The 22,309-nt window shown below is 52.6% G+C and overlaps 1 protein-coding gene across 2 annotated transcripts in view; it reads right to left on the minus strand.

The window, feature by feature from the left end:
* MED27 (mediator complex subunit 27) overlaps window positions 1–18,551 on the minus strand; it is a 138,646-nt gene extending 120,095 nt beyond the window's left edge. For both annotated transcript variants that reach the window (XM_059658370.1, XM_059658369.1), the window contains exons 1-2: window positions 18,299–18,551; window positions 15,986–16,130 (exon numbers count right to left, since the gene is read on the minus strand). In XM_059658370.1, the coding sequence (XP_059514353.1) occupies window positions 15,986–16,130; window positions 18,299–18,501 (348 nt within the window). In that variant the 5' untranslated portion in view covers window positions 18,502–18,551. The remainder of the gene's footprint in view (window positions 1–15,985; window positions 16,131–18,298) is intronic.
* Between the last annotated feature and the right edge of the window lie 3,758 nt (window positions 18,552–22,309).

Here is a 22,309-nt window from a genome sequence, read left to right on the forward strand (position 1 = left end):
TAAGTCAAGGAGGATTTAGATGTGGGTCAACTGGAACTCCAAACCACAGATGCAATCTGCCATTAGATGCCTGGCACTCCCACACGATGAGCTGCTTCCACGCAGCCCGTTCGGAAGGCAAGCACCTGGTGAGCAGCAACGCAGGAAGGACTCCCCATTACCCATCCGCTCATGGAGTCCAAGGAGCAGAGGGGACCCCCAAACCCTCAGGGTGCAACCCTCTCATCTCAGTCAAGCCTGCACCCACCACAGCGCAACGGTCACAGGGAATAATGCTAAGGAAGCAGCTGCAGGGCAGAGGAGCAAACCTCAATTCACCAGGCGGACGGCGCCCTGGTAGGTGATCAGACGGTCCCCAGCCTCCCACCCAACAATGCGAGCACTGCTGGGTGACAATACCCCCAACTTCCAGGCGGGTCTGAGCCATTCTGAAAAGCAGCTCCCCGACTTTCTGAGCAGAAAGAGGGAGGAACAGACTCACGACTTGCAGGGAAGCCTCTGGGTGGTGCAGCATGACCCCTCTTCTCTAAGAACTGCCCACCCCCCCGCCCCCGATTCCAGCTTCCCTGGTGGAAAGTGGAACTGAAAGATGCGCTTTTCATCGACCACCCGCTCACGTAAGCTGAGTAACGTAACGCCAGGGCCAGAGGCCAACCTGTTCCACCCAGTGCACCTGCTGGAGACACATGAAGAAGCAGGACAAGGGCCATGGGCCGCTGAGTGCCAAGCCTGGCAAAGGGACCGCTCCGGTCCCTGACATCTTTCTGGCTCTATTTCCTGCCCACTGGTCCCACAAAATACCCAATAAATGCCCCCTTTTTGCTTCCATGAACTCCAGTGAATCTTTTCCTTGCCAACAAGAGCCCAGACTAAGGCAGATGGAAACACTGGCCTGCGTCCCCTGAGGTAACCTCAGCACTCCACTGAGCAAGGTCACCGAGTGGCATCTGTCTGAGGCTCCTCAACCTCTAGGGCAGCGGTTCTCAACCTGTGGGTCGCGACCCCTTTGGGGGTGGAACAACCCTTTCACAGGGGTCGCCTAAGACCATCGGAAAACACATATATAATTACATATTGTTTTTTGTGATTAATCACTATGCTTTAATTATGTTCAATTTGTAACCATGAAATTGGGGGTCACCACAACATGAGGAACTGTATTACAGGGTCGCGGCATTAGGAAGGTTGAGAACCACTGCTCTAAGGGGAGAGAGATGGGGGCACGCTCAGCAAAGTGTTTGAACACTCCCCTGCATCTGTAGCCAGCTGCCTCCTGCCTGAAATAATCGGAATAACTTGGGGAGAGGGCAGGAAACTTCATTTACCCGAGGAAAAGTAGAAACACATATCAAAGCGGGTGGGAGGCCAGAATTTCAATTTCCCAGATACTAAACCAGCTGGCGACCGGGAGGTCCTGCCTATACCGGGGGCTTCCTAGCAGGTGGTCCCAAGCATTACCGGCCAAAGTGGAAAGACTCCCCGACTCTAGCACTATAAGCCCCTGGAAGCGGAAGACGGAGCTCATCTTCTTCCAGATGCCCGAACCATCCGTGTCCCCTCCACCTCCTCAGCCCTTCTTTGTTGACAATGATGATGCCACGACTGTGACTCCCAGTGAGTGCAGCAAGTACAAGGGAATGTTCTGTGTGCAAGGGGGAAAACCATCAAAAGTGACAATGCTATTTTTATTAAGAAGTATATGACACTTGGCCACCAGTTTTATTTATCTTTATCTATGTATTTAATCCTCACCCGAGGATATATTTTTATTGATTGCAGAGAGGGAGAGGGAGAGAAACATCCATCAGTTGCCTCCCATACACACACAGACTGGATATCGAACCCACAACCTGAGTATATGTCCTCATGGGAATTGAACCTGTGACCTTTCAGTGTACGGCATGATGCTCCAACTAACCACGTCAGACTGGCCAGGGCTTGGCCACCAATTTTAAAAAAATCTTTATATTAGGCTGAGTGAAAAAATATGACGTGATCATTTGAAAGTCATACATAAAAAGCATGACATAACATGTGTAATAGAGGGATTCTGGCTCCCTCACCTAACTGCACAGACAGGCAGAGTACATTACATTTTTCAGCAAATGGAAAGTCATGTGAAGGACACTGTATGACAAAAATGTCTGCGCCCTCCAAATCCAGACCTCTACAACTTTGGTGAAAATGTATCAAAACTAAGCATTTTATAACCAACCCCATTATCGATCTGTCACATTTCACTTATTCTAAAACCTGCTGAAATCACACTGCACCTTTCAATCACGGCATCTGGAAGTTTCTTGGTGGGGCTGTCTGTCTCGGTGGTATATGAAACAACCAGGCACCTACAGCCAATGGCATCCCACAGTCACTCCAGCAGAGGGACTGGTGAGCGGCCCCCACCATCACCTTCCCAGCCCCGCAGAGTGCTCCTAACCCCCCCCCCCCCGGCCCCATGCGGAACCCACTTTATTGAAAGAAGGAAGCGGCGGCAGCGGGCCCTGTACCCTCACCACATCGGAGAAAAAGAACGGAACTCACATGCAAGGACAAAAGAGAAGGTTCTCCCAGTGAGCTGCGACCTACAGGATGGGAATGCACACAGTGCTTTCCTTGCTTAGAAGCTCCTACCCGACCCCAGCACTGACCCCAGCACTCACGGGGCAGGGGCGGGGCCTCGGGGAGGGCAGGAGGAAGGAGGGAGGGACCATGGGCTTGGTTACAGCGAGACAAGCTTGAAGTTTCAACAGTCATTTGTGCATGATTATCTTCTCAGAGCGATACAAGATAGTTAGATTAAATAAATTAATCAGAGCAGGAACTGTGCTGGCGAGCTCCAGTGCCCAGCTCCAAGACCAGCCTGCCAAGCTCCGAGGCTGTCACAGCTCCCGACCGGAGCCGCAGGTGATGGGCAGCCAGATGCAGCCATGCGCTGAGCCGAGGCGGAGGGCGCGCCCTGCTGAGCCAGCCGTGACAATGGAAACCTTAAGCACAAGATCCATTACAGCCTGAACACCCACAGCCACTGACACATCACGGCGACAAATAAATCCTCGGGAAGTGAAGGCCGAGGGGAGGCGAACATTAATATGCTTTGCCCGAAACACAGCTCAGATCTGTCTGTCACGTGTGGCTGGGACGCACATCTTCCCTCCCCGCCCTCCTCACCTGGAATCGCTATTAGGAATCAGGTCAGTGTCAGTGAATTAGTGCCAGGCCTCACTCATCTATCTCAGTCGTGTGCTCCTATCACTTACTGAGCCCTGGGCCAAGTTCCTCACCAGCATCAGCTCACCGAATCATCACAAAAAACACACAAAACAACACAAGAAGGTAAGAACTATTACCCCCTTTTAAGATGTGAAAACTGAGCCTCAGACAGACCAAGGTCAGGGAGTGAATAAACACGGAGCCTGGATTCAATCTAGATACCCACACGGCCAGGGAGGGAGTGGGGCTCAAGGTAGGAAAAAATGTTAATCAATTAACAAAAGTTCTGTTTCTGCTTCTTTTGTAAAAGAGTAACTGATCAGCATAAGCGGGACCCCACATGTGGAGACCCCGCGGCAGAGTGAGGAGTCCCTGTGGTGAGGTGAAGGGGCCACGGCTCCGTCCTGCAGAAACGCAGGCAGCCTCCACCCAGACCAGAGGTCACTCCACGCCCCCGCGGTCGGCAGAGCTAACTTCTGCTCGAGTCTAGCCGCTCAGGCTTAAAGGCAACGCCACCACGGAACCAAGCCGGAACAGGTACGACTGCAGGTGAGTCAGGGAATCAGTCCACAGAGATGCCCCCTTGTGATTTATACAAATGCTCACAACACAGGCCTCACAATAAAGTGAGTCACTTCGGAAGTTTCTACCCAAGGATTTTTCCTGCAAGAACAGCCATTTCCCAACAAGGCCCTCGCCATAAGGACACCCCCGTGGTCCCCGGAAAGCAGGGCCAGCCGCCTGCTGCTGAGACGGCGGAGGCCCCGCACAGCAGAGGACTGGCGGCAGGTGACCTGACTCTCCTGGGCCCCTGACTACCGGGAGCTGGGCAGGTGGCTGGACTTTGAGGAGCCGGAGTCCCCTCTTCGGGAAAACCAGGCGAGTGGTTCCTAGAGAACTGACGGTGGTGATGCCAGCTACGTGGACCAGCCATCTTCTGAGACCTCACGGCGCCCCCGAGACCCAGCACCACCCCTCATCTTACAGAGCAGGAACCAGGGCAGCTCCCAGGCCACAAGAGCAGCGGGGAAGCGGGACTTGAACCCAGGCAGTGGGCCCAGAGCTCACACTGTCCACGCCGCCCTCCGTGGCCTATGGTGGGACGAGACGATGCCGCTTCGTGCATGAGAACCAGTGAAGCGCTGAAGGAGCTGAGGGCTCTTCCGTGACCTACACGGTACCCTTTCTCTGCCTTTCCAGAGTTGCCTCAGAATAATCAAGATAATCTGCCTTCTGTTTGTCTCCCCAAACTAGTTTAAGAACCAAAAACGCTCAACTTAATGTGATTACCCTCCAGCAGGAAGCGTGAGTGGAATACACGCACCAAGTAGACACCCACAACTGCGGGCTCAGGACACGCAGCGGTCAAGTGTCACTCCACCCAAACCAGCGAGTCGTGGGCCTGGAACCCCACCTGTGCCCCTGCCCCTCAAAGCCACGGCTAACCAGCACTGCAATAGTGACTGCAGACAAGGAAGCCACTCATTTAACTCAAGTGTTTTGTGAGTTTGTTTTGTTGGTGGGCCTCGCTGGGCACAGTGACCAGGCAGACAGGGTCCCTGCCCCTGTCCAGACAGTCAGCACTTACAGTCCAACGTGAACCCTGCCCTGACGGGGTGGGCAGGGCTGCTGAGCACAGAGGGAGCTGGGAGAGACTGAGCCACGTATGTGACTACAAACAAAACTGGAAAGATAAAGTGAGAGGTACTAGCCAAACAAGGGGGGGGTGGAGGGGGAGGGACTGAAACAGCCTCAGGGAGGGCAGGAGGCACGCAGGCTGAGCGTGGCGCTCCAGGTGCCAGGGGCCAGGGCACTGCAGGGTCAGCAGGACAGCTACATTCAGCTGACTCCTGAGCACGAGAAGGGAATCATCTACACAGTTTCAGCAGGAAACGTAGGCGACCAAACGTGCATGGTCAAGGGCACCTGACCTGCGTGGGGAAAGACAGAGGCCAGGGAGGAGACAGCTGCAAGTGCCCTGGCTCTGAGAGAAGGGGCTGAAGCGGGACAGGAGGGAGGATCTTCGCGTCCATTAGCAACGACACTAAGCACAGCAGTGCCAGCTCCGGCCGCCCTGGAAACCAGCGCTAACGGGGTTGAGGCTGCTGGTCCTCCTCACTCACCCAAGCCTGGTGTTCCCGGCTCCCCACGGAGCATCAGCTCTCAGCTGTCACCTCCCTCCCAAGGCTGCGTGGGAGTGGTAGTCCCCGGGAACTGCCCTCCAGCCACCCAGGGTGCAGATGTTGTCAATGTTCCTTCAGGACCCAAAGCAGACTCGAGGCGGACGTGAGGCCTCGCCCGTTCTGTGACTCATCAGCACAAAGCGACTCCCTCGGGGCGCCTCTGCTCACCAGAAGCCTCGGAAACCTTCCTCGAAAGCTCTGCACGCCCAGCACCGGGCCTCAGGGGCAACGCTCCACCACTCGGGGAGCCTCGGAGCAGCAGCACCCCCACAGCGGCCTGCTAGGAGCTGACGGTCCAGCACAGCATCTGGGCCAAGGACCCAATGAACTGCCGGCAGGATCAAGTGGTTACACTGGCTGAGCTACCGTGAAAATGCATTAAAATCTCCATGTCATAGCTCATCTGAGCAATTAAAGTTAACTTGGACTGCTCTGTTTTAATGTATTTTTATTTTCTTTCTTTTTAGAGAGAGAGGAAGGGAGAGAAAGAGAGAGAAACATCAATGCGAGAGAGGAACATGGATTGTTGCCTCGCATAAGCACCCCAACCGGGGATCGGACCCGAAACCGGGGCATGTGCCCTGACTGGGAACTGAACCAACAACCTTCTGGTGCATGGGAGGGTGCTCCAACCAACAGAGCCACACCGGCCAGGGCTGGACTGCCCTGTTTAGACTGGGGAAAGCAAGGGGTATGAGCGTGTTGGCCTCCAGAATTCTGTTACTTCTTTTAACACTTTAAAGGTATTTAACGCTAGCATTTTTGCTCTCCAAGCCACCTAGTGAACCAGGAAGTCTCCCTGGCTGGAGTTCGGTGCGTGGGTGGAGGGCACAGCAGACGGGAACCTGCAGTGATGAAAGAAAAACTAATACCCAGCAAGTGCCTACCTACTATGTGCGGACCCTGTGCCAAGTGCCTGCAAACTCATCTTGCAAGTGAAGAGGATGAAGCGTGCTGAGGAACTACAGCAGACTGAAACGATCCCAGTAAATTTACAAGGAAAGCGTGCTCCCACCCATCCCTTAAACAAAACGCTTCAACATTCGCTGAATCAGTTTCTGCTCCCTGAGCAGCAGAGGTCGAGAAGTCATTCCATCTTGAGACTCAGGGTGATTCTAATTCTCATCACAAACCCAAGGATGATGTAGGATTTGAATCAATGCATTCAACTCCGGGAGACGAACTGAACTATAAAGTGTAAGTTGAAATGGTGAGAGAGATGATAGGATAGACAGCGGGCGGGCAGCCAGGCCATCGGAGGGAGCAGTGCCCCCAGCGGCGCCCCGCCTGGCCTGCTCCTGCCCCTGGGTGAGGGACTAAAGCTGGTGCATCAGGCCAATCCCACCACATGCAAAATCAACCTTCAGGGCTCCAGGCACCGAAATGAAATTTAAACAGACCCCGTCATATACAGGGAATAACACACGTGTAGTACCCGCTGCCACAGTCACCAAACCACGTGACGAAGAACACGCAGAGTTCTCCTAGAACAGAGACAGACCGACTGGCCTGGGATGAAGCCCAAGGTGTCAAGCCGACCGAACGACTGCTTTTTCCCTCTGGACACAAATGTAAGATATGTCCTTACTGTTCTCTCAAAACCAGTGAGAACCCCTTAAAACAAACACAGCTTCTGCTGAGTAAGATAAGGGCAAACTGGTGCCATGCAAACAAACCAGAAAAGTGTGTGTTACTAGCAAAAAATTTGCATTTGCATTCAGCATGGGACAGAATTAAGATGCACCGAGCTATAAACAGGATGCTGTTTAAGATATCAGGACGACAAGACAAAATTCCCTTTCTGTTCAGACATGAAGTTACATCCGCCAACCAAGTCAGCCAGGACTCCACGAGTGATGCTCCTTTCTGACAGTGAAGACTGGTAACTGCCCTGGGCGTGGGCTCGGTTAGTTGAGCGGCATCCCATGCATCAAGAGGTGGCCAGTTTAATGCCCAGGTCGCAGGCTCAATCCCCAGTAGGAAGTATGAGGGAGGCAGCCGATCCATGTTTCTCTCTCATCGATGTTTCTCTCTCTCTCTCTCTCTCTCTCTCTCTCTCTCTCTCTCTCTCTCTCTCTCTCTCCCACTCCTCTCCTTTCCTCTCTCTCTAATATCAACAAAGAGATATTTTTTTTAAAAGACTGGTAAACCGAGGCATATAAAGGTCACTGACTAAAGAAGAAAAAGGATCAGCAACAGAGCCAGGAATTATTATTAAAATCAGGTGGCGTGGCACTTAACTTCTATGATCAAGTCAGAGAATTGGATATAGTCTAAGTTCCAAGAAGATGGGAATTGATCAGTTTCGTTCATTGTGCCAGGAACATAATAGGTGCTCAGCAAACACGTACTGGCTAGATCAGCCATGGTCAAACTACGGCCCGCGGGCCGGATCCGGCCGTTTGAAATGAATAAAACTATTGAAAAAAAAGACCGTACCCTTTTATATAATGATGTTTACTTTGAATTTATATTAGTTCACACAAACACTCCATCCATGCTTTTGTTCCAGCCCTCCGGTCCAGTTTAAGAACCCATTGTGGCCCTCGAGTCAAAAAGTTTGCCCACCCCAGGGCTAGATGGATTAGATATTTTCCTAGCGAGAAAAGCACACTACTCAAACGCAGTTTGGAAATGAATATGATGGAGCATTTACAACAAGTGAATTTTCTGGCACGTGAAGGTATGCACACACTCCGAACCTGCCCTCTCCCTGCAAAATGCACCACGTGCCATCAGGAGACAGCCGAGCCCAGAACGCTTAGTGGCGGCAACTACTGACAAGCTATCCATAATCAGAGTAGCCTACTGACGGAGAATAACAACGGTACAGAGTCACTCTTCAACCTGAGACACACAGACGCATGCAAATGAGGAAAAGGTAAGAACAACCGGCATCTGGAGGACTCAGTACAATTCCTGTTAAAAAGGAAAAAAGGCCCTAGCCGGTTTGGCTCAATGGATAGAGCGTCGGCCTGCGGACCAAAGGATCCCAAGTTCGATTCTGCTCAAGGGCGCATGCCTGGGTTGCAGGCTCAGTCCAACGTGCAGGAGGCAGCCAATCAATGATTCCCTCACGGATGTTTCTATCTCTCTCTTCCTCTCCCTTCCTCTCTGAAATAAAAATAAAAATATATTTAAAAAAGGAAAAGCGGGGGAGTGGTCTGATCCTTACACAGCCACCCTTAGTGTCCCCACCCCTGTCAGTAAGGGATCAAGGCAGTCCCTTTCTCTCCATGAAACGCCCAGCAAAGATGCCAGTTAGTTGCTATGATCCCAATTTACCGTATTCAGAGCTCAAAGCAGCTGAGGGCGCCTGCCTCTAAAAACTAAGGGGCTGGGCTGCTGGCTCTGGAGGTCAAGGTAAGGCCCTGAGCCACGTTCCCGCGGGCTGGGCCTGCACAGCTTGCTCTGCACAGACGGCAGCGGTCACTGGATCGCTCCGATCCCTGCTGGTCCCCTGATGTACCATGTGGACTGCCCACTGCGCCTGCTACACTGCCGGGATTGGCAGCCACAACACCACAGGGAAAGGCAGCGCTGTAACGGCCTCAGCGGTGGGAGAAACCTCTGCTTTTCTGGCCACTCAGTCTGTCCAAGCCACTCGGCACTGCAGGGCTCAGGCAGAGGGTGGCAGGGCGCCTGGGACGGTCACTCTCTCTATAAAATGAGGGTGATGACCTACGTGATCGCTGAGGTTCCCTGGGATCTGACACAAAGGAGGCACAGTTCCGAGAGTCTGTTTGGAAATACGGCAGGGGGACCTCAATTACTAAATCCTTCTATGTACTAGACTCGAGGTGCTGGAAGGTGATGCAGAACCCCAGCCCTGGAGAAGGGGGGACAGACCTGAAGCGCGAGCAGCCACAGCACAGTGTGACAGGGCAGCCGCTAGAGGCCGTGGGCAAAGCCAGAGATCGGCCCTGCCCGGTCCCATGGAAGCTTCTCTCAGCAACATTCGATGTGGCTGGAGGAGGAAGCGAGAGAGCACACTCGGGAAGGTACACTGTGCTCCTGGCAGAGGGACGGCGCCTCGCAGAGCAGCCACAAATAGAGCTGCAGGCTCCGAAGGCGCCTGCATCCACAGGGCTGAGGGCACGCTGACGCTGCTCCAAAGGGGGAGGCACACGGCACTGCCTTGCCAGAACCTACTGGATGAGTAAGCTGTCCCGGGAGAGGGGGCTCTCGGGGAGTTCAAGGAAAAGCAGAGGCTGAGCCGAAGCGCTGGCCCAGGGAATGGCCCCGCCAAGCCCCGGAGGCTGCAGTGAGCTGGAGCCTCCAGGAACAAGTGATGCAGCAAAGCCCGCGGGGCGAGGGGGAGGCAGACGAGCTCCAGAAGCCAAGGGCAGCGTGCTGGGCTGGGCCAGGACACGCCGCTCCCTCCCTCACAGGGCAGCAGCCTGGCCCGGCCCAGGACCCTGAGATTAGGGTACAGAGGCCAGAGAGTTCAGGATGAAGCCTCACTTCCCCTTCCGTTCTCCTGTGGCCAACAACCATCTGAACAAAGTCAAGGTGAAATACACAGAAGCAGATTCTACAGGGAAAAAACACAAAGACTCTAAAAAGGAAAGAGAAGAGATTTAGAGGCTTCCACTGAGCCATCCAATGCTGTTTTCGGACACATGGGAAATAGCTACTACCAACAGCTGCTATTTAAATGCCACTAAGTAGCCTGCCCCAAGCTAGAAACTTTACACACATTTTCCCATTAGCCTCGCAGACCAATCCTAGGAGATCGGTATTATGCCCATTTCACAGTCCCGCAGACTGAGGCTCTAAGGTGTTAGATAACCTTCCAAAGTTGTCTAAGTCTTAACATAGGACAAGGCTTAATCTTGTGAGGATGACGAACAGGCAGAGTGGGATAAAAGCAATGACAGGTGCGAACACAGGGGCACCTGATTTGAGTACATCTCAGAAGACTTCCCAGAGGAGGTAGCAGCTAAGCTGAGACCTAAGGGACTAAGAGTTAACAGTAAGCTGCTGGGCTCTGCGCTTAACACTCCAGTGCAGTGCTCACGCCGTCCTCACAAGTTCCCGAGAGGCAGGACCGCTCATCCATGTGACAGCTGAGGAGGCGGAGGCCAGGGAATCTGGCCCGGGGTTGTCTGCTCTGGACTCGGGGCCCTGAGCACAATGACCACATGCCTCCAAATGCCAGCCCGGGCGCTGGGCTGAGTCCTGAGGACGGCAGAGGAGAGCACTGGGAGCGGGTGTCTACACAGACCCGGAGCGAGGCAGGTGGGAAACAGACGAGACGGGAGCTCAGCATCGCCCGCACCAGTGGGGCCTGCTCAGGCAGCAGCGGTGGAGATGGAGAGGCTGGAGATGGAGGTTAAAGAGAGGGAATCAGCAGATCCTAGTCAGAAGGTGTGAGGTCTGGGCACCTGGCTGAGAAGGTGCCCACCATGAGCAGCAGGCAGTGGGCGCAGGATTTTAGCTCTGGACCCACTCGGAGAGGCCTGGAAGTCGCCGAGTGCAGATGCCCGCAGCCACTTGGACCCACGGTCTGGGTGTCAGGGGAGCGGTCAGGCTGGTGACAGTGAGGTGTCATTAGCGTATGGCTGGCAAGTGACGCTGCTGCCAAAGTGACAGCTGCCACAGGACCCCTGACATCAGGTGATCGGCTCACAAGCCTGACTCAGTCAACTCCAGGATTCCACCAAGTCCCATCCCCTCCAAAGCACTGGCTGCCAACCGGCTCTCAGAAAGGGCACACCGGGCGGCAGAGACACAGAGAAAATGCCAACCTCAGCCCTCGGAGCTTATCCCCGGCTCATCGGCTGACCTCATCCCGTCCTTCCCAATTCCCCTCTGGAGCCCAGCCACGCCTGCCGCGCGGGCCTCAGGCCTTTCGCCACAAGTGACACGGCCAGGTTCTCAGGACTGGCCGGAAATAAAAATGCCCCTATCCACCTCATCAAAAATGCCAGCAAGCAGACCACAGAAGGGGTCGTAAATTAAAAATGCAACAGTAGGAGCTCTTACTCATCCTCTCATTCATTCAAGGCATTTCAGCTGAATGCTTACTGTACACCAGGCACCGGGGTCGGCGCAGCAACTCCCACAGGATCCACAGACACAGCACCTCTCCGGGGCTTAAAGGACAGGTCCCTAAAGGAAAGGCTGTGTCGCAACTTAAACAATGCCACCCTGTTCGCTCCCCGGTGCCGAAGCATGGCAGATGGGAGAGATGAGCGTCCCGGTCACGGAAAGCCATTAAGGAACTAGATTCTGTAAGAACAGTTGGGCGGGCAGAGCAGGGGAAATGTGTGGGACTTTCCAAGTGGACACACTCTCGGAATAAAAGGGGTTTTTCTCTAGCAAACATGTAAAATTAAGCGTGTAGAAACGTAAGAGGCACCGGCAGCGGCTCCCGCTACTCTCCCTGCATCCTCCTCCTGCCCCCCCCCCGGCCCCCCCTCCCCACACACACACACACACAGGGGAGAGTGGCTGCTGGGTCTTGGCTGCTCCAGAGAAAGGCTGAAGTCTCTACCTGCTGGGCAGGCCTTAAACCAGCAGCCTTCGGCCCCCAATAAAGGAGAGAAGTCCAGCCCCAAACTGAAGCCTGTGCCCAGGACGCTGAGGCCTTCGGAGCGGGACCTCAGGATGAGCCCGTCTCAGCCTCGCATTTCTGAGCAGAACGAGCGATAGAAAGTGCGCCGACGACTGCAGCGAGCAGCGCTGCCGCCAATTATTCTTGTCCTCCACCGGAGCTTGTCATCCCACAGAACCGTCAGCTACAGGAGCCCCAGAGTTAAAAGCGAGTTCCCTCCCCATTCAGCATGGAAAAGTGCTGCTCACAGCAACTTGACATCATTTCATTAGATGAGATTAATTTTTAAATGTGTTATCCTAACAATCATGCCAACTACCACGTAATTAATATTCCAACTGACTCTACAAAAATCACAAAATCCCCTAAAGAAAATAATTTGTTATTAGGCATGAACGAGACTTTTCTACGGCCACTAGCGCTTAAGACGGAGAGTTCATCACATAATGGGTGGCATCGCTTCCGCGCTTCCTCCCCCTCAGCCAGCGCCAGAGCTGCCAGCGGCAGGCTCTCCCCAACTTCCCCTCACACAGGAACGCACTTGCTGGTTGAAGCTGTGAGGCTGAAGTGATGAGCGCTGAAAGCCCAGCAATTAAAAAGCCCTTCACTTGCAGGAGAGGCGAAATTAACACATGATGAACATACGTAGTCACTTGCTGCTTCCATAGCCCCAGCTGAGAATTAGAACACTGGCTGGCTTATTCCTTGGGGTCACTTCTCCCGTTTTTAAAGAAATGCACATAAGAAACCCTTACCCTTGTTCTCTCTTCTCGTTCATGAGGCAATCTCATCAATGTCTCCATCTATTTCAACCTGCAGCATCACCAGAACAAGAGCTTCCATACACATATTTCTTTCCCTTAATACGACCTCCTTTCCACCACCTTGGGGGAGGGCAGGGGGCAGGGCAGGCACTTCTATTTTCATACTCCAACTATTAAATTCATTGAGTAATGAAGCTACCTTCATTCAAAAGTTAAGCATCATCATTTCCATTTAAAACCAGTCACTAGAGTCCCAGTCACTTGTGGTTTCAGGATCAGCTAAGTGTTCCCACTGCTGACAAGTCTCCATTGCTCTAGCAAGTTCCAAGAACAACTTTACCCACGTGATACCTCGACCCGGCTCCCACGTCCAAACACCAAGAAGCAGACGAGGAGTCCGCCCAGAAGTCAGCCCCGCCATGCGCTGACTGGCCCCGCCCCGCCCCGCCCCCCCCCCCCCCCCCCCGCCCCCAGGTGAACTCCTGTGGACACCCGAGAGAAGCCCTGGGAAACAAGGAGGCGCCACAGGACAGCGAGGGGCAGTGCAGTCGTGAAGGGCTGGACAGTCTCGGGTCTGGCCTTGGCAACTGCAACAGACACAGAGTATTTTTTTGTCGGCCTGCACACCCCCTTTTGGGAACTGCCTCTCTCCAACTCCAAGGAGCCCCACTTCCTGTGCTTCCTGTGCTCCCGTGAGCTGTGTTGGCCAATCAGAGAATCCCACCGCCTGGATTTAATGAACTGTCTTGGGGACACTTACCAAGCAGGGCCAGACCCTCTGCCAGGGTCTGATGTGGACACCACTCACCTACTTTAAGGACTATGCAAACCTACAACTGCAGAGCTATCTCTTCTACCACGTGGAGATCAGGCCAACCCAGGAGAGTGGGCCTAGAGGGCAAGAGAGTGACAGATCCCCACAGCACCTGGGCACCCCGATCCTCAACACCAAACTGAGTGTGCCACCAGCAGCCCAGAGTTTGCGGGACAAGCCTTAGAGGCTAAATGTACGCATCCGAGACCCAGGCTCCTTCTTTAGTACCCCACGATCAATCACTTCTAAAACCGAAGGATACTACTGCCGAAACCGGTTTGGCTCAGTGGATAGAGCGTCGGCCTGCGGACTGAAAGGTCCCGGGTTCGATTCCGGTCAAGGGCATGTACCTGGGTTGCGGGCACATCCCCAGTGGGAGATGTGCAGGAGGCAGCTGATTGATGTTTCTAACTCTCTATCCCTCTCCCTTCCTCTCTGTAAAAAATCAATAAAATATATAAATAAATAAATAAATAAATAAATAAATAAATAAATAAATAAAACCAAAGGATACTAAATGCCCCCAGAGAGAAGAGAAGCTCAAAGAAGAAACTCTGCAAAAGGAAAAAACTATCCAAGCTCATCTGTCATCCAAGACCTGAGGGGCACGGCCGATAGGAAAGAGGAGAAAAAAATGGGTAACTGGGGCAGGGGTGTGGGGGAGTGGGGGGGTGGGCAGAGCAGCTGTCTCCAGGGAGGTGGCGCAGACTAAAGAGAAATGCTTCCAAAATCATTCCAAACATATATTCTCCCTTTTTATCAGCAAGGAAAAAAAAATACACAGCACCCAAACAAAAGGAACTTGTCAATAAACAAACTGCTCCCAGGCTATGAACCTAACTGTTCCTGTTACCTTTATTTTTTCTTAATATTTTTTATTGATTTTAGAGAGGAAGGGAGAGGAGAGGGAGATAGAAACATCAATAATGAGAGAATCATGGATTGGCTGCCTCCTACTGGGGATCGAGCCCACAACCCGGGCATGTGCCCTGAAGGGGAATCGAACCGTGACCTCCTGGTTCACAGATCGATGCTCAACCACTGAGCCGTGCCGGCCGGGCACCTGTTATCTTTAGACTACAGTTCAGTTTTCCTTTCTCAGCTGCCCTGGGGGGTCTCTGCCCCGGCCTGCAGGCTGAGGAAACCATAAGTAGCAAATTCTGTGACGCATGTACAGGACAGTCTCCCTCAGATGGAGCCTAACGTGATTAGAGAGAAGTAGAGAGAAATCTACCGAACAGCACTCCAGATGCTCCTCACCGAGGACAGGGAACGACAGTACAAGCGGCGACAACGCTGAGGGCTGAACGTGTAGACCACCAAGCCTTCACCTTGTGGGGGCCAGGGCCCCTCTGAGAAGCTGACGAAGCCAGAACATCTTCCCCAGGAAAAGGGTCCACAATATTATTTTGTACACTAGTGCCCCGGTGCACAAATTCATGCACATTGAAAGGAAATTAGTTAGAAGGTGGCCAGTGGGGCAGGACTGGGCGAGAGGGGCCAGACACACCCTGGAGCCCACCTCCAGTGGTCCCTCCCCAGCCAGCTGCACCTGGGGTGGTGCTGCAGCTCGAAGGGCGTCAGCCTGGCCTGTGGGGATCAGGCTGAAACCAGCTCTCCAACATCCCGCAAGGGGTCCCGGAGTGCGAGAGGGCACTCTGCAAAGTTGCTGTCATACAGGGTGTGGAATGCAAATGCAAGTGTGCATAAACCAGATTCAGGGCTGAGAGTGCCCCAGCAACAACATGACCCACAGCCGAAGGTGGAATCGCGAGGCCCCGTGAGGAATCGGGCTCCCTCCTCTCTAGTTTCGGGGTGTGTCACCCAAGAATCACTGCTGCCAAGTCATTGCAGCTCAGCAGCTCCTGCATTGAGTGTCTGCACCCTGGTGGTCAGTGCACGTCGTATCTACCAGTCGGACGGACACTTGGCATATTAGCCATATATAATTTTTTTTTCAAGGGGTTCATAAAAGCTGCTTCCTACAGCCCAGGTCGGTGGCTCATGTGGTTGGAGCATTGTCCCATACACCAAAGGGTTGTGGTTTCAATTCCCTGTCAGGGCACATACCTAGGTTGTGGGTTCAAATCCTAGTCGGGGCACCTATGGAAGGCAACCCATCGATGTTTCTCTCTTTCCCTCTCTAAAATCAATAAAAATCATATCCTCAGGTGAGGATTGAAAACAAAACAAAACAAAACAAAACAAAGCTGCTTCCTTAGTCAGCCTCCAGGTTAAATACACCTTAGATTTTTTAATTTAATTACCTGAGCATCATGACTAAGCCTCAAAAACCTCCAAGGACTTCAAAGGACACGAGCTCACAGGGAAACTCTAAAACTTCCAACTCTGTAACCCCAGGCTGAATCAAGAACAAAAAAGAAATAAAAACGTACCCTCACCTCCGCACTCATGAACCTGAGAAACCTGGCTCTCCCTACATTGGCCGCCTTACCTTGTTTGACCACTTGTAGGCTTGGAGGAGCTGGCTGTAGAGGGGAGTTTTGTCCTGCACGGGGTCCAGGCTCAGCAGGCCGCTGTTATGGAGCGGGTGGTTCTCCGACGGCTTGCCGACCAGGTTGCTCAGACGCTCCAGCTCGCTGAAAAGGAGCAGGGAGAGCAAACCTGAGTCCCCGGAAAGGCGAGCGCTCGCCACCACAGTGGTCAAGGACTGCTCTTCAACGCCCGTCAGAAGCCCCCCAAAAAGAAGAGCTTTTTGGGTGAAAAAGATTGGGAACAATCAAGAAAACCCCTACTTGGGCACTTATCTTATTTTAAAACCCGGCTCTCAGGCGCCATCCCAAAGGAGGTGGAAAGTTAAGAGCACCTGAGTCAGTAAGACGCCTGACACTGGGCGTTTACAACTCGCATCATTCTCTGCGTGGCACCCCGGCATTTTTCAAAGGTGGTAAATGAAACACTGCTCCTCACTGAGTCTCCAGGCCCCCAAACAGATCGTCACATTTGGCAGAACAGCAAGTACCTGAATAAATGATGATTACCTGCCGTTCATGCAGGGATAGATTTGTACCTGGTGCCTCACAGATGGCAAAACTTAACAAAACAAAGGAGAGAGAAAATAAACAAATGGACGGGGAAGGCCCTACAGAGGGGCTGCGCCAGTCTCGCGGGAAAACTCCCGAGAAACTGGGACAGTGAGCCAAGGGAAAGGACGTTCCAGGAGCACCGTCCCAGGGGCCCGGGGTCCGAGGGGCCGTCCCAAACCATCCCCAGGAGCCACTGCTCGTGCCACGTTCCTTCAGAAGCTCCCGTCACCTTCTCCTCGTAGAAAGATCTAAGAAGGCAAAGGGGCAATGCAGACCTTCCTAAGCTCCAAGGCGGTGAGGGGCTGCAGCCTCCTGAACATTGCAAAGGGAAGCAAACCGGGAGGACACGGAAGCGAGGAAAGGAAGGGTGACCCACGCGGCCCCTCGAGCGAGCGGGAGAGTAGTGACGGGCGGTGCCGGAGAGCGGCACGCGATGTGCGAGCTGAGGAGGGGGTGCGATTCCCTGGCTTCCCCCCAAAAGAGAAGGCACCTACTTCGGGGGGATGGAAGAGGCACCCATCACTTGGCCACCACCTCCTCCTCGGCTCTACCTCCCTCTTCCATCTGCTTCCTCGGGGAGACAAGTTGAGAAAAAAGAATCTAACCACCCCAGGATTCAAAGGAGGGCCTTTCCCTGCTCGGCTCAGTTCTGAGAAATAAAATGCGGAAATCCGGAACGGCGAACAAGACCGTCCGCGGGCAGGGCTGGCTCTCTCACGGAAGGGAAGACAACCTGAGGACCTAGCCAGTTAAAGGTGCCTCCGCTGTGCGTTTTACACACGTCCTCCCGCTTCATTCTCACACCACCCCTTACAATGTGGAAGGAGTGAAGGTTAACCTGCACGAAAGAGAAAGAAATGCACAATCCTTCGCCTTCAAAGGACCACAAGCTAATAAGCCAGTGGTTCTCAACCTGGGCTGCACCTGGGAATCACCTGGGCATCTTTTTAAAATCCTGATTTCCGGGCCCCATCCTCCGGAAATTCTGTGTCTTTGTGATGGGGTGGGGCCACAGCATTAGTAACAAAGAAACCGAATTTCCGGCGGATGAGGCCCAGACATCAGGATTTTAAAAAGATGCCCGGGTGATTCTAATGTGCAGCCCAGGTTGAGAACCGCTGTAATAAGTGAAGGGAGGTGAAGTGATTCCGCTGTTACACCTGAGCCTGGCTCTCCCCTGGGGAGGGAACTGGGCCGGACCAGGGAGGGGAGAGGAGGGGGAGGGGAGGGTGCTGGAGGGGGAGGGGAGTGGAGGGGGAGAGGAGGGTGCTGGAGGGGGGAGGGAAAGGCTGACGGTGGCCTTTCTGTGCTGTGGGGGGCGGGACAGGGGGCCCCGATGAATCCAGGTCCACGGCGAGGAATGAGGGCTCCTCAGGTGGGTGCCCCTGGGCTTGGGGCAGGGCCAGCCGCAGGTGGGTGAGGCCGCCGGGGCACAGAGGGCTGCGGGTGAGGGCCTGCCCGGCTGCAGTGCGAGCGGTTCATGGGGGGCGTGTCTCCTCGGGAGGAACCCCACGACCCCGAAGGGGCCCGGGCGGCGGCGGCCAGGACACCGAGGCCCGGGGCAGGGAGACGAGCACGCGGAGGCGGGGACGCGGTGCCGCCGAGGGGCCGGCAGAGGCGTGGAGGCGGAAACGGGGAGCAGTCCCCGAGGAGGGAGACTCGCGCGGGGGCGGGACGGTGCGCGCCGGGCCGGGCCCCCGGCCCCCTCGGCCGGTACCTACTTGAGGTCCCGGTTGACCGAGTGCAGGTTGTCCTGGAAGTGCGCGATGAAGGCCTTCTCCCGGCCCTCCAGCGTCTCCTTGTTGCGCATGCCATCCTTCAGGCAGTCGAACACCCTGCTCACGCTGGAGCGCAGCGCCTGGATGGCACTGATGGCCTGGGAGAAGGCCTCCAGGTTCACGCCGACGCTCAGCGGGTCCGCCATATCGCCGCCGCCGTCACCACAGCCGCTCCATTGCCGGCTTCGCGCGCGAAAGCCGCGCTCGCTGATGACGCGACGCGCGGAGGCTTCTGGGAAATGTAGTTTCCGCGGGGCGGAGCTGCTCAGGTGGTTTGTGCGGGAGAAGTATCCAAAAAAGGGGTTCCAGTTTAACTACAGGAATACATGGGCAGGAAAGTGATCTCCATTTAGGGAAGTAAGGCTGCACGCTGGGATTTCTTGGTGGTGACAAGGCAATACAGAACGTCCCCGCATTTCCCCAAACTGGCGCTCTGGAGAGTTATATGGGAGAGTATTGCTCAGAGCAATGGTGACCATGGAGTAAAGAACTATAACCCCATGAATAAAATGAGTCCATACCCATAAATAAGTGGGAGATATGGGAAAGTTATTTCCCACGGTGGAATGCCAGCCAATCAATGTAGAGGGAATGATGCAAAGGAAATTTCCATTTGGCAACATTGGAGTAATACTTGATTCAGATAAGATCGGGGGATGCTAAAACTAGTGAGTGAACGTGTGAAGAGTAACAGGATATTTATATAGTCTCAGAGTATCACTCCCAAGGAACTTATTAATTAAGAAGGGAAAAACAAGGATCTAGTGACTTCACTTCTGGGCACAGATCCAAAAAGAAGGGAAAACAAACTGGAGCAGATATGTGCACACGTGTGTTCATAGCAGCTTTACTCACAATAGCTAAGAGGCAGAAGCAACCCAGCGTCCATCCTCCGATGAACACTTAAGCAACCTGTGGTGCTTACATACAAAGGAATAGTTCAGCCTTAAAAAGGAAGGGAATGCTGACACCTGCTACAATATGGATGAACCTTGAAGACTTTATGTTAAATCAGCGGTTCTCAACCTGTGGGTCGCCACCCCTTTGGGGGTCGAACAACCCTTTCACAGGGGTCGCCTAAGACCATAGGAAAACACACATATAATTACATGTTGTTTGTGATTAATCACTATGCTTTAATTATGTCCAACTTGTAACAATGAAAATACATCCTGCATATCAGATATTTACATTACAATTCATAACAGTAGCAAAATTACAGTTATGAAGTAGCAACAAAAATAATTTTATGGTTGGGGGTCACCACAACCTGAGGAACTGTATTAAAGGGTCGCGGCATTAGGAAGGTTGAGAACCACTGTGTTAAATGAAATAAGTCAGTCACAAAAGGACAACTACTGTATGATTCCACTTATGTGAGGTACCAGGCGTGGACAAATTCACAGAAACAGAAGTAGAATGGTGGGTGCCAGGGGCTGGGGGAGGGGAGATGGGGAGTTAGTGATTAATGGGGATTGAGTTTCAGCTGTAGAAGATGAAAAAGTTCCTCAGATGGCGGTGTAGGTTGCACAACAATGAATGCACTTGACGCTACAGAGCTAGACACTTAACACTGGTTAAAATGGTCAATTTTATGTTACATATATTTTACCATATATTTTTAAATGCAGTAACTTAAAAGGGAGGGGAGGTCCTGGTGACTTCAAAGCAGAGAAACCTGGCACACCTTACCCTAGCCAAGAGATCAAAGGTCAACATCACTTCCTGAAATGATGCCCTGAGGAGAGGGTAGCATGGCCTCTGTGACAGTCCTGCCCAAAATGCAAAACCTGAACCTGGTCAGGACATCAGGCAACTCAAACGGAAGGACATTCGACTAAACCACTGACCTGCACTTTCCCACAAAGCATGTGTCATGAAAGACCTCAAAGTCAGAGAGACAGAAGAAACAGGACAACTGAATGACCTGGGATTTCCTTTTGCTGACAAGCCCCAGCCAATCGGTGAAATCTGAGTCAGGCTGTAGATGAGTTCATGGTATTTTATCGGTGGTGGCTTTATGATTTCGATCATCATATTGTGGTTCTGGAAGAGGATATCCTCATTTAGGAGAAATGTACCCTGGAAGATAAAAGAGCATCGTTATGTCTGCATGAGGAAGAAGATGGGGTGGATATGTTTATTTAGAGAAAGATAAAGCAGATGCAGTGAGATAGTAACAGTGGTAGAATCTGGATGGAAGATATATAGAAATTATACTATTCTTGCAAGGGTAAGATTGAAATTATGTCTAAATAAATTGTTTTCAATGGCCATCAAAAGTGAGCATGGACAGTGCTGGCACAGTCTAGGTCAGTGGTCGGCAAACTGCGGCTCGCGAGCCACATGCAGCTCTTTGGCCCCTTGAGTGTGACTCTTCCACAACATACCACGTGCGGGCGCACACGTACAGTGCGATTGAAACTTCATGGCCCATGCGAAGAAGTCGGTATTTTGTGGAAGAGCCGGTATTTTGGGAAGAGCCACACTCAAGGGGCCAAAGAGCCGCATGTGGCTCACGAGCCACGGTTTGCTGAGCCGCAGTTTGCCGACCACTGGTCTAAATGGTCAGAAAAACCTTGTTTGCCAGGCTTTGTGGTCCAGGATCTTCAAAATTATGTAACTTCCCTTAAACCCACTTCCTTAATAGTCCCCTTTCTTCTCCAACCTCACTCCCCCGCCCCCAACCCTGGGCCACCTCCATTCCCCTCCGGTCGTTCTGGAACCGTGAGGATGAGGTCTGCTGTTGCTCCCTCTGAGACAAACAGCTCATAAACACTTTTCAATTCGTCTATAGTCCCGTGAGGACGAAAGGTGGGTTTATATAGTTGCTTTCATTTCCTGACATCTGCCTCACCTTGAGAAGTATTGCCATTTGTAGGTTTTTATTTGTCTGTCTGTTTTCAGGGAAAGGGGTAGAGATAGCAGGAGACTGCTAGCTGTGAATTTTGAACAAGTTACTGAACCTTCCTGAGCCTCCGTTTCCTCATCTGTAAGAAGACTGATTATGATACCTGTTCTTACAAAGTAAGTGTGCCATAGCCCATTGCAGGCACAGCTCCTGAAATGATGCTTCACAAATAGTAAACACACAGAAGGTGGGAGCGGGGAGGAGAACGCGCCGAGAAAGTTCCTCTCCAGCCCAGGACCCGGAGCAGAGCCAGGCGAGAGTTAGCGACGGGTCTATTCCTCCAGTGACCGCTAACGACATGACCTGCAAAGGGCGACTCAGAGATAAAGGAGCTTGTCAGGGAACTGTGTCCTGGCAGTCACGATTTTGGGTGGCCGCTCTCTCTCTCTCTCTGAGTGCATGGTTTTTCTTTCCTGAAGGTATTTTTTCCAATTTGGATTTTTAAAATTATTTTTATTGAGGTGTAAGTAGCACACAACCATTATATTAGTCTCAGGGGGCAACTAATGATTTGATAGTTGTGTGTATTGGGAAATGGTCACCATGACATCTGCAGCCACCCAGAGTGACAGGACTTTTTTTCCTTAGGATGAGAAGTTTTAAGATGTACTCTCAGCCTGGATGGTGTGGGTCAGTGGTTGAGTGTCAGCCTGTGAACCAGGAGGTCATGGTTAGAGTTGAGGTCAGGGCACATGCCCGGGGTTGCAGGCTCAATTCCCAGTGACGGGCGTGTAAGAGGCAGCCGATCCATGATTCTCTCTCATCGTTGATGTTTCTATCTCACTCCCTCTCTCCCTTCCTCTCTCTGAAATCAATTTTTAAAAAAATAAACATATAAAAAAAAGTTGTACTGTCTTAGCAACGTTGAAATATGCAATGCGGTGTTATTCACAGAGTCGCTGTGCTGTTTTTAAGGTTTTTGCAGAAAATATTTTTCTTCACCTTCGCAAAGTGAAATGTCTGCGCTCCCTGGCTTGTTTGGGTTTTGGCTTCTGTTGGTTCATCCTTTTCAGGGGAAGGTTAGAGAAAGCAAACTCCACTTT

Source organism: Myotis daubentonii, chromosome 11 (genome assembly GCF_963259705.1).
Source record: "Myotis daubentonii chromosome 11, mMyoDau2.1, whole genome shotgun sequence".
NCBI lineage: Eukaryota > Metazoa > Chordata > Mammalia > Chiroptera > Vespertilionidae > Myotis > Myotis daubentonii.